This window comes from Cyprinodon variegatus, unplaced genomic scaffold (assembly GCF_000732505.1).
Source record: "Cyprinodon variegatus isolate N-32 unplaced genomic scaffold, C_variegatus-1.0 Scaffold1284, whole genome shotgun sequence".
Lineage (NCBI taxonomy): Eukaryota > Metazoa > Chordata > Actinopteri > Cyprinodontiformes > Cyprinodontidae > Cyprinodon > Cyprinodon variegatus.
Window position 1 is genome coordinate 20,084 of NW_015151737.1, and position 16,049 is coordinate 36,132.

At 37.4% G+C, this 16,049-nt stretch overlaps 1 protein-coding gene across 2 annotated transcripts in view; it reads left to right on the forward strand.

The window, feature by feature from the left end:
- LOC107102632 (disco-interacting protein 2 homolog C) overlaps positions 1 to 16,049 on the forward strand; it is a 101,952-nt gene that overhangs the window by 11,673 nt on the left and 74,230 nt on the right. For both annotated transcript variants that reach the window (XM_015402011.1, XM_015402012.1), the window contains exon 3: positions 1,384 to 1,725. In XM_015402011.1, the coding sequence (XP_015257497.1) occupies positions 1,384 to 1,725 (342 nt within the window). The remainder of the gene's footprint in view (positions 1 to 1,383; positions 1,726 to 16,049) is intronic.

The window sequence follows — 16,049 nt, forward strand, 5'->3', positions numbered from 1 at the left end:
GCCATGTGATTGGCTGCTTAGAAATTAAGTGTTAATGAGCAGTTGGACAGGTGTACCTAATAAAGTGGCCGGTGAGTGTATATTTTTTTAAGGTGGTCTTATTTTTTTCCTTTTTATTATTATTTTCAAGTTTCTTTATTAGTCAACGTTCTTTAAAGGAAGCTAAAAAGTAGGGCTGAAACAATTCATCGGATTAATCTTGATTAAAATAATCGTCAACTAATTTAGTAATCGTTTAATCGTTAACTGGAACCTTTGGCTATCTGATTATTAATTGATAAAATAATCGACTGATTTATCGATTTGCAATATAATCGTTTGTTGCAGCCCTGCTGAAATGCACCAGAATTCACACCTCCTGTTCTTCATTTTTCCATTTTTTCTCTCATAGTACTGGTCAAACCCACAAATTGTCTTTTATTTTCTGCATATCAGAACTTTAAACCCAGAGTCTGATGGTGTCCCTCGCTGCAGGCTTGGACCCTGAGAAATATTAAATATCTTTTTTTATCACAATTTTCTTGTCACTATTTCCAGTTTGAACATACATTGTGAAAATTAGGGAAAAAAGGAGAAAAACCAATATAAAATGTCGCCATTTCCCATCTACTCTCTCACACTGCAACAGGATTGTTTTCTATAAATTTATACCAGAATCCAGACCTTCTATTCTTGAATACTAATTTTCCTTCTGTTACATTAAGGTCTAAATGTTTGCTCTGAACATGGTGCAGGAGGTTGTAGTGAACCTCTCATGTCACCTTGAGTCCCATCGTCTTACCAGGATGTTTCTAGCAATCCTAATCCAAGCATCTCTTCAATGAGATTAAAAGTTTTTGTTTGAGGGCCAGTAGTTTCTGTTTGTGTTGTAACTTATTACTTTCTCCGTTATTAACTTCAGATTTATGTCAGAGATTTTTCTTTTTAAACGATAAAAGTCCTACGTTAGTTTAACATGATAAAAAGCTAAGCTTATCTGGCCATAAGGAAGAAGCTGATGTGTTCCTGAAAGTAGCTGTGTTGGATTGTTTAAAGATTTAGATGCAAAATCAGGTTGCTCCTTTGTCATTTCATGGTAAAACTTTTTATTTTATTTTATTTCATTTCAACCACAAAAAATTATAGAGATTTAAACTCTTTGATTAAAATGCACTTTTTAAGTTTTTCTGTGCCATTTAACTCAGAACTTTTTATGTTTTTAACCTGAACTCAGTGGATAAATCAGAGTTAATTCGACATATGAAACAACTTAACCTAAAAACTATTAAATTGTATGTTAAGAAACGTTAATATTATTTATAAAATTATCTTTTAATGGCTGTCATGCTGTCTGTGTTGAGCCTTTCTTCTCTGATCACCCGTCTTCCTGGTTCTCTTTTTCAGACACTTCCTCTGGATCTGAGGGGGAGGGTCAGGGCGATGGCGACGAGGAAGTAGGAGGAGACGGAGAAGAAGAGGATGGCGGAGGGGGAGGAGGAACTTCATCCAGCAGAGAGGGTAGCATCAGCATGGAGCACTGGATCAGCAGGGCGGTCCACGGCACATCCTCCACCACCACCACCTCGTCCAACGCCTCCTCATCCTCCTCTTCTACTCGTAGCGGAGGAAGCGGGGCGGCCGCTGGCAGGCTGGCTGATGTACTGGCCCAACACGTCCATATCTCCTCCCAGCACCACCTTCGCCACCATCGTCATCATCATCATCATCACCGTCATCAAAAAACAGGTGAAGTTCTGAATACATTCTCTACGTCAGTCACTGAGCTGCATTTAGGGACGTTTTCTTCCTACAAAGCTGGATGTTTGAATCCTTACCTTCAACATCTGTCATATATGTTAAGAATATTTAGCGTATCCAAGCTTTTTTGGAAATCATCTGACATTTTCTCATACTTTATTGTCAGTTATAATGACACAAAGAGATATTTAGGTTTAAACAAGTTATTAATACATACAATTCAAATCAGAATATGCACCAGAATATGCAGTCAGGTTGGTTCAAGGTTTTCTATCCAAGGAAAACCAGCTTATTACAGCAATCTGAATGAAGCAGAATGATGAAAGGTGGGTCCCATGTCCTCCAGCAGTCTAAGCCTATAGCAGCATAACTATAGAGATAGCTCAGGATAACCTGAGCCACTCTAACTTCAAACTTGATCAAAAAGGAAAGTTTTTAAGCCTCTTCTTAAAAGTAGACAGGATGTCTGCCACACAGACTAGAGCTGGTTGTTGGTTCCAAAGGAGAGGAGACTGAAAGCTAAAAGATCTGCCTCCCACTCTGTTTTTTCAGAAAGGAACCACTAGTAAAGCTGCAGATTGAGATTGAGGTGCGCTGTTAGGAAATTAAGGAACAATCAGAGTTTGACCATACAAGGCTTTATATGTGAGAAGCAGGATTTTAAATTCTATTCTGGATTTAACAAGAAGCCAATAAATAGAAGTTAGGATAGGAGAGATATCATCTCTTTTTCTAATTTTCATCAAAACTGTTGCTGCAGCATTTTGGATCAGATGAAGGATTTTAACTTCCTGAAGATTATATATAGAATTGAACAGAGGCATCTTTCTTCATCCTGACATTGACCTCTAAAAAAAAAAAGTATTTCTATTTGCTATTAGTTATTAGTTCTTGGTTCAAATCCTGACCTGAGGCCTTTCTGGGGATTAGATTCACCTCTCCACTCACCTAAAGATGGCTGTAGAGCGACATCAAACCACTTCCTCCCTATATGGATTACATATGTATATGCTGAAATAATTAACATTAACACCCCAAAATGTTTAGACATCTGTAAAATACATCTCAAATTAAATCAGATGCTGCTCTTAAACTATTTAGAGCAGATTAAACACCTGGTCTGTCTTTAAAAGTAATTTTCTCAATAACTGACCTGAGCAATGAGACATATTTTACATTTTTCCTAAGGCCTAGATTTCCTATAAATGTGTGTGAAGGACTAAGATACAAATCAATAATCAAATCATGCTATAGAGACAAGACTGAGTTAATTAAGTTTAAAATTGTTAAGAATAAAACAAAAAAGTACATACTAAAGAGGGTATATCTGTGGGTATATCCAAAATTTTGCTCTAATATCTAAACAAATATTAATAAAGACCATTACAAGAATTGATTACGGAGAAATCAAAGGGGAACCGTTTGCCTGTTCTCCTCCCTATTGAAAGTGTTTGCAGACATATGAAGCAAATTCTTCTCTAGTTTATGAGCAGGTAAGAAAACCCTCTTTGCTCAGTTTCAGTGCTGTGTGACAGCGGAAAAACGTAAACACTTTCCATCGTGTTGCAAACCCACACATAACGCTTGGCTTGAAGGAGGAAAGAAATATTTGCTTTAAAGCTGAAGTTCCATAGAAACGAATCATACACGTACTGTTGGTTAACCCTTTTAATGAAAGGTTTCACTTGAAATTTGTCCCATTCCTCCTTACAAGGCTTATCCATAGCAGAGTAAGTTTGAGCATCACAGAGGATGTCAGAAAATAAATCCAAAATATCTGCCTTTAAATGAGATAGTGAAATGACAGAGAGGCTTCAGCTGGTTTAACCTTCATGTCAGATTATTGCTTCTTACACCCCCCCTTTTGGAATAACACACAGGCCACTTTAAGGCTTGTTTTATGGAGTTAAACCCCCCCTGAGGACATTTGGAAGATCTCTGAATCACAGATTGAGAGGAAGGAGACCAGCTGAGCCTCAGAGCTGCTTGCTTTTAAAGCAGCTTTCCTTCAGGTTATTCTTAGCTGTTTGCAGCCCAGCTTTCTAATAAAAGTGAGTAGATCTGCTTTCACAGAGTGGCTGGGTGGGCTTACTATTCAGGCTTTGATGTTTATTGGTGTTAACTGGCGGGTGTTGGATGGTAACTGGTATTTATATCCCTGTGAAAGGCGTGTAAATGGAGCCTGCTTCCTGTTTGAACCCCGAAGAAACCTGTTTAAAATCAAATTGTGACCACCTCAGATGCATATCATGAAGTTTTGTCTCTTATTTCTTCAGATTGATCTGTTGGGGGGGGGTCTCAATTTTTTTTTTTTTTTTAGATGTTTGTCTATTTGATTTCCCCTAAACATCCACGGTAATATTACAGACGAAGCTATTTGTAAAAGTGACCTCACCAATGTCCAAGATCTCAACTCTGAGGCACCTTAGCTTCCACCGCCTGATATTGGTATGTTTTTACGTCACATTTTGTTCCGTATACAATATCACGCTAATATCAAAGTAAAAGCCAGCTTATTATACCTCTTTAGACTCCTAAGGAATGCGACCCTCGACTCAAATGTAAGTCAACAATACACTACAAAAACCAATAACTAATTATTTGTCATCAACGGGGAATTTATATTTTTCAGATCCTAACTTGTTTATCCTGTTCTGGCAATCCGAAACACAACCGTCAATGACAAAAATAGGCTCATTTGTCTGCAGAAAAATAATATCCAGTTGTATTTCCCAAAAAACAAGCTTAAGTGTCCTAATAATCCACCAAAGGTTGTTTTTTTTTTGCCATATAAAAGTTAATAACATAAGGATGAAAACATATAATCCATCCCTGTAATGATACCAGTCCACCATTTTAGATCATCTACGTTGCGTGGACATATTCATTTACCTATTTACTCCTTACATTGAATGTAACTTTCATTTTGAATATCCACATTAGTATGGAAAATTCCTGCATTTAAAAAAAGGCCCTCCCCATGCGCATGTGTCACATAGTTTTATTCAGCTGGCGCTCGACAATATAGTGACTAATCGACTTTTGATTGACATATTTTGTTAGCCAATAATCTTAGCGTTGATATATTCGAAGTGTGGGGTGGTCTAAAAAATATAGGGTTTATTTACCTGCGGGAAGAGAGAGGAGAACCTAGCGGTTACACACAAATTTGACTTTCATGCTTCTGAATTAGAAAGATTGTAAAAAAAATAAAAAAAAAAAAAGGTGCTTGAATGAAAATTTATGTAAATCTAAACATAGATTTATTTTTTTATGGTCAAATTAGTCATAAAATTCAAATAAATCAGTTTGGAACATTTGGTCCAAATTTGTTACAATTGTGCCGAATGGATCTTTTACATACAAAAAGGATCAAAAGCATTTTGAAACCATGCCTAGATCGGTCAGAGCACGGTAACCAAGATAACCGTTCAGTGTAAATGGTACGGACAACTGAACTGGACCGTAGCAGACTCAACCCAGCCATGCTAAACTGGTACTAGTTCATCAGCAGGGCTCCGGTTGGTTCAGTTCTGGCTCAGTTCTCAGATAACAAAGAGCACCTGAGCAGACCGCATCATCTCCTTACAGTCAGCCTCTATAATAACGAAGATTTAAACATTTGTAAAAACTACCTACCACGCCACACGATTTCCAGTGATGATTCTGCTTAGCAGTGTGATGAACCTCAACGCCTGTCATTGTTTCCTATGTCTCTTTGCCCTGATCAGACTATCGTCTGTCGTATCAATTACCAAAAGCCGATTCTGTCAAGTAAATTCACCAAAGCCTGCGTTCTTCGCCTGACTCTCTGAAAAAAACCGAAATATAAAAATGATAACAAAACATAATTTCCTGAATATTATCCACTATCATGGTTTGCTTGTTTGCCTCTAGAGAGGAGTAGTACCGATAAAATCTCGAAAAAGAGATTTTATCTCAAGGGACTTCCTGGTAAAATAAAGGTTAAACAAAATAAATAAAATAAAACTACCGTAGATCATCACTAGGAGGCGAGGAACCGTGCTAGCGAGGTGCATATTTGGTCGTCAGGAACCGAGCTCTGCATGGATCGGTTTTCAGAGGGTATTGTAAATGAGGCTATTGTTTCATAATGCTTATGACTAGAGATCTGAAAATTTACACAGTTGTTGTCCAGAATATGAAGAACAAGTTTAGTAAATGGGAGAGTTAAACTACGGTATAAATTATTCAAAAGTTTTAACATAAAAAATGTTTTGTTTTGTTTTTTTTCAAGGAGAAGAAAGGGTTTTTGTACACATATTTGCAGAAATAAGAAGGTCTTGGCTTTCAAATGAGACACATCACAAGAATGTGCGATTTATTTTATATAGTATTATTTTTCTGGCCAATGGCATTTAGGTATGAAATCATCTGTGAACAAGCTATAAAAAAGTGGGTGTTAGGGGTTCTAAACTTGATGAGTTTTTCCCCTGTCCTTGGCTCACCTAAAATGATTTATTTTATGAGTCTGATAAAAGGGGTTATAAATACATTTGCAAATGAAACTTTCAGATATATATTTGTTAAATGTCTTGAGATACTATACCATGTCCTTTATTTTCTACCACCTTATCATAATGCACTCGGCTTTTCATTTAATCAGAATGATTTCATGTAACCGACCCGTCTAACCATTTGCTTTGAGGATACGGAAAGATAGAAAATGATTTCATTGCAGGTATGAATCAGGCCCACTGTGGCTTTATAACTGTTATTTCTACCTTTTTCCTGTCGCTTGCTGGGGCGGCGTCATTACTAATCACTGTGGCGGAGGGAGGCCTGCTTGTTGTCCTGCTGACGCGGCTGCTGTCCAGTTCTGAAGGTATCTCACAGACAGATGCACACAGAGCTTCCTGCCAGCTCCACCCAGCCGTGGCCCGGGTCCTCTGCACGCCGTCCGTTTGCTGGTTCCTCTGTTTGTTTGGGCTCGTTCCCGCTGATTTCCTGCGTCACTGTTCCCTGCAGTCTGACATTAGTGGAAAGTTGTTTCCAGGGAAGCGGCAGCAGAAAAGCGTCGGGGCCTTGACGTAAAAGCACTCAGCCGTCCTCAGATAAATGAAACAAGGAAAAAACAGCGTGGTAAGAGGTGACAGGCTGGACTTTTAGGTGTGATAAACTAAAATCAACTGAATGAATCCGATGTTTGAGGTTAGACTCACTCATTTCTAACATTGCTTCTTTCAATTTTCAGCAGCTAAAAGCACATTTTTACACACTGTTTTTAAATTTTATTATAAATATTTGTAGTTGATGGTAAACTGCCCTCTTCACAAAACATCTGAATAAGTCAAAAGCTTTAAATGGCTTTTACTTCAGAAGTAAATCAATGTTGATTCTGGATGTGAAGAAAAGACTTGTTCAGTCCACCTTCCTGTCACTGCTGGATTATGGAGATATTCTGCTCTTCCTCTTTAGTCCTCTGCTGCACGGTCATACTTTTTCACAGTGCACAAGGCTTCATAACCAACTCTGCATACAGAACCCATCACTGCCAACTGTACTCGCTGCTCTGAGGACATAAAAGCACTGCCTGATATTCCTTTATAAGACCATTTGGGGCAAACTGCCCTCATATCTAAGTGGTCTTCTGCCAATAACTGTTACAGCTGCTCTCATTGACGTCTCCTCACTGTCCTGAGGTTCTCAGATTTCGGCTAAACTTTGATTAATTCATCTACAAATATGGATTAATATTCAAAGTTCTCTGCAGGTTCAGCATCACATTCCACTGAGCTCCGTTAAACTCTTCTAAATAGGTTATTGACTGAGGATTGTAAAGGTAATTCTCAAGCTCAACTGTAAGTTGTTTTATCTGTGTGTTTTTAAATGGGATTTTTCTGGTGGCTCTTGGCCAGGTCTCCCTCAAAAATTAGATTTCCTGATAAAATAAAGGTTTGATAAATGAAAACAAAAAATAAGATTTATTCAGTTTTTTCTAGATACAAGAAAAAACTTTTTTCAACATGTGTTTTATTTAATATTATAGAAAAATGGTGAGCGGTTAGTTTGATTTTTCAAACTCTTCTAAATTAAATGTGGAGAAAACAGATTCTTCGGATTCAGAATCAAATCTCAATTTGGATTAAAAATATCCAAAAACCTTTTTAGCCATCACCTGAGCACAACTAATAAGTCATGTAACTTTCTACTTATAGTGATACTATTATTAAATTAAAATTCATGGTTCCTCCATTTTATATAATTATCTGAATGCCTTGTGGATGAAAAAATAGTGGACTCAGAGTTTTCCACGATGAACATTTAAAAGTAGCTTACATCCATGGTCGGTAGAGGAGCAGATATTCTTTGCAAGAGCTCTCCTTGCAAAGCATCGTGGGATTGTTTTTTGGGGTGAAATAGAATAAAAAATGGCACAGACACCATGCAGGGAGACTGAGTGGTGTGACCAACAGGGAGTGAAAAATAGTGATCATCTGTCGAAACGGTCAGTTAGCTGAGTTCACTATAAAGTCCCTGCTCTATATAGTGATGGAGCGGTTGGGGGTCAGGGTGGATGTTCGGACACAGACCAAGTCTGTAAAACTTTGCCAGCTTTCCGTTGGATGTTTTTTTGAGGTCCTGTGTATTTTATTTTATTTTTCTGCTGAACGTGCTTAATAAAACTGATCAACTCAGAGCCCAAAACAAAAAATCGAAAAATTACATTTTCAAGCTATTTATCCATTTTGTTTATATTTGATTTAGAAGGGGAATATTAATAATAAAAAAAAAACAAGTTGTCTCTTTTAATATGTTACCTTGGAAAAGAAAGAAATATTTTTGCTATTTTTTCAGTGTTGGTTTATTTAAAAATAATAAAATGAATGAATTATCTATTAAAACTGTGTCTGGCTAAAGTCTGGCAGCTGGGGAAAGAAAGTAAAACTAGGAACATGAAATCCTTTCCAGAGCAATAACACCAGCCGGTCGTTGGGAGAGGAGAAGCAGCTCCACCGACATGCTGCAGTTTTTTATCATTAAAGGCTATGCTTAACAATTCGATCAGGCTTCAGGATAAACGACCGATTGGTCGTATAAAAGCTAAGAGAGTTCGAACATCAACAGGGAAATACGATGGTTTCTTATTCCCAGATGTTAAGATCCCCTCTGCTTCAACAGAACAGACCAGTTTTACTGACTCAGTCCATAAGCTTTAGGTTCAGATCCAACAGTTTGTTCCGTTCACTTCTGACTCCATGGTAACCAAATATTCTGACGTTTTCACGTCACAATTATTCTCTGATAGCTGCAGCTAGACTGTTTATTATAACAGGCTGTGTTTGGGAGTCTGTGAGCAAATTAAGGTTATGTCTGAATTCTAACCAGTTCCAGGAGGCATCTGCCTCTGCAGCAGAAATGCTTTAACCCAGTCAGCGTCATGGAGGTTCTCTTCCTGCCCACTTCGCTCATATCCTGTCCAATCTACCTCAGACCTTGGAGCTCCACTTAAATTTGTGGATTTATGAGAGAAGAGGTTTAGTGCAGAACACTGATCAACGACTCAAGGTTCACTTTTATTTATGGCTTAAAGGATGGCTTTACTGAGAGCAGAGCTCTGGCACTTCCTTGTATTACATTTTTATTTAACTTTATATGTTTTCTCCTACAGAATGTTCTTTAGTATCTATAAAAGTGTGGAATTATGATTCAAAAAATTATTTCTTATTTCCTTTACACATGAATTTATGTTCAGGGTTCAGATGTGCTGAAATGGTGTTCTGCTTTTCATTTTTTATATTTTGGGGCAAAGCTGCAGGACCTGTTGCACATGATTTTTTTTTAAGTACGCATAGAAAATGTCTTCTATCTGGCCTTTTTATTTATTTATTTTTACTTCAATGAAAGAAACTGGTCTCTGTAGGTTTTTTTTTCTTACTAACTTGTTTCCTTGTCATCATTTTATTGTCCACTAAATTAAAGTTGAGGAAATACAATCATATAATAAATGAATCGAGTATTTGGGGAGCAAAGACTAAATATTAACTTTTCTTTAAATTCAGATTCCCCCTAACTTTAAATCTAATAACTAATTGCGACTCCTTTTGAGGTGTGTTTTGGATTGTTAGGATGTAATTTTTGGTGCCCTATTATATATATTGCAGAAATGTTTTTTCTTTTCTTTTTTTTTTTTTGGAGCATTGTCTGTCTGCATAACCAAAGCGTCGTTAAGCTTAATGTCATAAACTGATGGTTACATATTCAGGATTTTCTTGATTCAGCTGATTGCTACAAATTCTTCAAGAGCTAAAGCTGGAAATTGACCATCACAGCACCACCGCCATGTTTAACTGCTGGTGTTATGTTATTTTACCGAAACTGTAGGGTTCTTTTCTTTAACATCATATGTAACAAGATGCTCACCTTCCAAAAACTCACATTTGTCATTTCTGCTCATTCCAAAAAACGCTCCCCTATACATCTATGGATAGTCTGGATCTTCGGTTTAATAACTCGTGGCAAAACCCTCTGAAAGTGACCCTCGTAGACCAACAGAGCAGTCTGTGATCCATTTTAGACGTTATTTTTCTTCATAAGCTTTTGCAAACATTCAGATTTGATCTAATAATGAATACTTTAATATGTTGGAAAAATCAGCTCCTCTGTCGGATTACTCTAATAATTGGTTAAGCAGGAAAGTCTATGACCTAGATGACTGAGAATCTTCACCAGCACACTCCATAAATTCAAAAAAGTAAAAAAAAAAAAAACTATCCGCTGGACTTTTTTTCCAAGTTTGAAGACATTTCGCTTCCCATCCAAAAAGCTTTTTCAATTCAAAATGTCAGAAATAGCGTTGCGTTATTTTAGCCAATAGCCAACTTAGCCTTAGCCAATCATTGGCCACCTCTGCCATTTTTCCCTTTAATACAGACATTGGCAGCAGTAACATCAATTTGGAATGTTCTTACTTATTTAACATTTCACATTTTCATATGTTAACAGTTACTTGACAACAAAAGCCTGGTGGTCAATTATGCTCATCAAAATAATAACATTAAAGATGATAAATACAGAATTCATTTCAGAACTAGATTTTGACTTATATGGGGGTAAAGAGAAAATTATGTCTCTGCAACTCAGATAAATAACTACTTTAGAAATAACTTAAGTAATCAATTTAATATAGATATAAGTACATGTAAATATCAGTTTTTAGATGTTTTTTTTTGCAGAATGATTATTGACAAAAGTAGGTAAGTAATAACAATGAGTAAGATGTTCGCCCCAGAACTCAAACCTGAAAGAATTTTCTCCACTACACCTTTCATAAAGACAGCATAGATGTTTAAATATATGCATCTATTTGTTAGCAAAGGCTGTAGGAAAGTATAATTAGTCTTTATTTAGAAAATAAGGATGTTCTGCTTGTTCATTCTCCTTTTGGAACCGTGAAGATTCACCCTGAGGTTCTGGCGTCTATCTGCTTTCAGCCACCCCTCAGTGTACATCTGTTATTGCCTGACCACCCTTATAAAAATGTTCTGGCTACACCTCTGCAAAGGACCATATGTTTTTACTGAGCTGGGGTTGTGTGAGGTAATTATAAGCAGATAATTTCCCTCACACCTTGTTTCAAGGTGCCCTCCCCTCTTGTTCCTCACCTGCAGGCCTTTTAAGCCACCTCTCCTTGAAGAGGAGGAGGAAGGCAGACTCAGCTGGTTGGGTTCAGAATGGAAACTCCAAGTCAGGGCGCTCTGGTAAGTAGGAGATCGGAGAACCCCGGAAGCTGGTCCATCTTGTGCCATCCTTTCAAGCAAATGTGGACGTCGTATCCCTCCGTGGTTCTCCCTGATTTCCTTGCCCTCAGTCTCCCCTTCCTCCCTGATGATTGTTCCCTAATCCCTCAGTTTCTAGGCGTCTGAGTTCCAACAATGTGGAAGCAATCGTTTCAATGCTAACCCTTCCAGCATTGAGCTGTTGATGCATGGAATAAGAAAAATTCCATGTGAATTGTTGATGATCATCAACAAGAATCTTATAAAAACAGCTGTTAGTTTTCTTGTTTTTTCTTCTGTTCTGTGTTTATACAGTAGATGCGAGTGATTCTGCACGTTTCTGCTCCCAGAACATCTCCTTATTCTCATATACAGTAGCAGCCAATTAAAAAAGCCCTGCCCAGTCAAACGCTTCCCTCCAACTCCCAGCTAAATCCCCTCCAACTTCCAGCCACTGGTGTGACCCCAATGCATATTTTATACTCTGACTCTACCCTTGCATTGAATTACAGGGTCTGACCAGGAGATGACTCTTCTCTTTAGTTCTTAAGGTCCACAAATCATGACAGAAAGAATATTTTAGTGCAAAGATTGATGTTTAAAAAGGAATTGTAGAAGACCAGCCAAGGACAAATCAAGCAAAGTGTGAAATTTTGAAGGCTGCTACTGTATGTAGGGGGGAAAAAAGAGGCTTTTTTCCTGCTTCCTTTGTCTCTGTGTGTTTCTGTAGCAAGAAGTTAAGGTCAATCCACTCTCTTCATTCCAGCTAATTTCTCCTGGAGCTATAATGAAATTTACTCTCTGATGCATTTAGGATCCAAAACCTGAAATCACATTCAACCAATTCAACATATGGATACAACTCAACATTTTTTTTTTTTTTTAAATGGCGTAGAAGACAACTTTCCAAACAGAAGATAAGATTTGATGCTTTCAAACTTTATAAATTTCTCCGGTCATCATTTTTTCATAAGTTATTGGGAAAATAAAAAAACGTCCTCTCCATTAAACGCTTTTTCCATTACCTCACTTTCCTAAACTGGAACACAAATTGTAGAAAAAAAACAAACAAACTCATTTATCTTTATTGTAGTTCTTTTTTTTTTTCAGTCTTAGATATAATAATTTCTAGGAAATTGTTGCACTTAAGGGTCTCCTAAGAAGGGCTGCGAGCCGTGAGATAGCCTTGCGATGGCGTTGTTTGATAAATACTGAGATCAGGATATCAGTTGCAGTTTGAGCCTCCTCCTTTATGCTTCCATCCTTCTGTGACCTTTACTGTTTTGGATGATTTCATTTCTGCCCTGTGTGAGCATCTGCTGCCGAGACTTTGGTTAAATATTACATTAGCAAGTAAAATACAAGGTCATAATACTTGGAATATGTTAGCCAACAATTATTGTTGTCCAAAAAGTTCTGTATGGTAAGAAGAAGATGGCATCGTAATGATGTTGTATTTGGAAAACACCGTGCAGCTAAAATTCTAAGTGGACTTATCAAGGTAGGGTAGAGGTTGGTTGAGGACCCAAATGCAGAACTGAGTTTTACTGATTTAATGAAGGAAAAAATGGCAATAGAAGCTTAATCCAAATACCAGGAGACACAGAGAGAAACACACATGAGGAGTGGGTAGTGAGGAAATGAAGAGAAACCAGCTCTGAGGAACTGCACAGGAAGAGCAGGTGTGGATAGAAGCAACTAGAAGCTATTGGAAAGGAAATCGAAAAGAAACTAATGACCAAGAAAACACAGAATGACATAAATAAAAATGTGAATGGAAACTCAATTAGAACAGAACCAAAAAGTCCAAAAGTGGGAGGATCATAACAGGACTCTGACCCAAAGCATGTCTCAAAAATTGATAATAGGCTGGATTAAGAACGACCATGCCAGTATATTGGACAAGCAATCAGAAAACCCTTGTTTCATCCTCATTAACCCTGTAATGCCAAATGTATCATATTTGATACATACGGTTTCTGAAATGTTTTGCGTTTGACACCTTTTGCATAATTTAATGGTAAAAACTTTGCTCAAAATCCTATTGTACACAATCGGATATACCTAATAACAGAGGACAGAAGACTACACAAAAAAAATNCGGATATACCTAATAACAGAGGACAGAAGACTACACAAAAAAAATCTTGACTTTTCGCATAGTAATAAATTATTAATATCAAAAATGTATTTCTGTTTTTTCTTTTTACATATTTTGTTAAAAGGCCAAATAAGGACTTCAAACCAAAAAAAAGTAATTTTCTGTTTTGTTTTATTCTTAGATCAGGCTTTAAAGGGTTAAAAAATGTATTCCCAAAGTAGATTAGATGGATGTGAGCAGTAAGAACTACAAACATGACCCATTCACATCGGTTCTGTCTGCTAGAACAAAGCCCAAAAGTCCGACCCAATGCGTAAAAGCGTTTCTATCCAATACTAGACTTAAAACAAGTTTTAACAATTATCTCTCAATATTCTTTCAGTCAATAAATAGAAATAATTGTATTCATTCTGTCGGATTTAAATAGAAAAACTGATTCAGGTTTAAACAGAAAGTCCTGTGGATTCATTTTTGCTTACTAAGTGAGCCTTACCTGTACCGGGCTGGACCCCATGTACCTGAACCGCCTTAAAATTCCATGTAGAGATTGATTGGTGGTTAATTGTGGTCCCTAGGTGTGTTTTCCATCAGCTTTTTCTAATGCTATTTTTTAAGTATTACATCAGAAAGCTTGATTGGTAACAGCAAACGAAAAAAAAAGCACTAGCAGCTTTAGCTGACATGTTAACGTACTGTATGAGCAACTTGTCCGATAGCAACACAGTCATTAAAACTTCTCTCCATTACTGATTTGAGATCAGTGCTAGTTTACATCCTCTACTTTCCGCTCACTACAGCCATTGTGACGATGTAATGTGAACGATGGTTAATTCCCTTCAAACTTTTTGTTTACTTCTTTAAATTTGCTTAAAGTTTGCATTTCAGTTGGATGGAAACATGGCTACCCTGAAGGCGTCACACAGGTCCTGTGGATTTCTGGTTTATATTACGCACAGATCAGGTATCTTATTCAGGGTCTGTAACTAAGCCACCATTCTCCTATCCAGAGAAACAACTCTATTGTTAAACTTCCAGTTTAAAGGAGCAGTTTTTAATTGCTCTTTTTTTTTTTTTTTTTTTATTCATATTTAACATGTCATTTATTTCGGATTTAGCCATTATTTGGATCTGTAGTCCCTCTAAGGCTGATGGTTTAAAACTAGATTTAAACCTAAATCACATAATTGTTAATAATTTCTTATTATTTTACAAACTCTACTAACTTAGTTTAAGTTAAGGTTTTAAAGTATAAAACTACTGTTTTGCCTGCTGAAAAAATCAAGCCAATTCTTGTTCCCTAAGGGACTAAACTTGGAGTCCCTCCTTTAAACTGGTGACGTTTCATCAAAACTGTCAGCCAAAGTCTTTGCTGCGGTTTGTCCACCTTATGAAGCCGGTTTAAACTGACTTTGACTCTCATAGGGAGACAGAAACGTCCCTCAGTCAGGCTGGTTGATTACTATTCCAGCAGTGAATGAGGCGTTCATCATCTTCCTCCCCAGCCAGCACCAATCTTCATCTCCCATCATCTCAAAGACAGTCTGAGGTTGATGCAGCTGCATGCACGGCATCTCATCCTCTCACATATGTTCACAAACCGATGAACTACCCAGGACTTTAGAGAGTTTCTGTCCTGCTCCATGTTGCACAAACAGCCCAGATGTTGCAGAGGCTGGATGCGAGTAATTAGCATGCCTGTCCTGCATGCAGCAGTGTTAGTATTCAGTTCAGGTCCAGACGAGATGTTCCGTTTGTCTGGCCGTCTGCAGCGTCCCTGCAAGTCATCTCTCTACCTGGTTTCTTTGTAGTTTTCCCCCAAACTGTCAAATCAGTTTGAGCTTTGATTTAGTCATCTTTTTTAAACATGGATGCATCTCATCTAAAAGCTGTACATTCTGGCAGCTTTTAGCTTCAACCAGGGGCTAGATTCTCCTTTCAGTGGAGTTAACATTGTCTTGGCTAAAATATTTTCATATAATACAATTATGAACCACTTACTTTTATAGTTTCTTTTTGTTTTAAAGTTGCTTTACTGATTTTTTCATCTTAATAGACTCAGTTTAACAATATGAAAAATGGACCCAGAAGAGCTGATTCTCCAACATCCATGGATTAGATTGTACTGAATTTCCTCCCAAATGTGTTGCTGCATTTCTTTGACTAGAAGCAGTCACTCCAACTATTTGCTACTTTATACTTTTCCACTTTTGGTCTCATTGTGCCCCACTATTACAGGTTGAAATGGAGCAGTCTGCCTTTCAAACCAGTAATCAGTCTGGACCAACCTGTCATGGAGGAAGGTTATATATCCCAAAGATATTTCTAAATATTGTAATAAAAACAGGAATAACTTTACTTAAAATGGTTAATCACATAATGACAGCATCCATCCATCCATCCATCCATCCATCCATCCATCCATCCATCCATCCATCCATCCATCCATCCATCCATCCATCCATCCATCCATC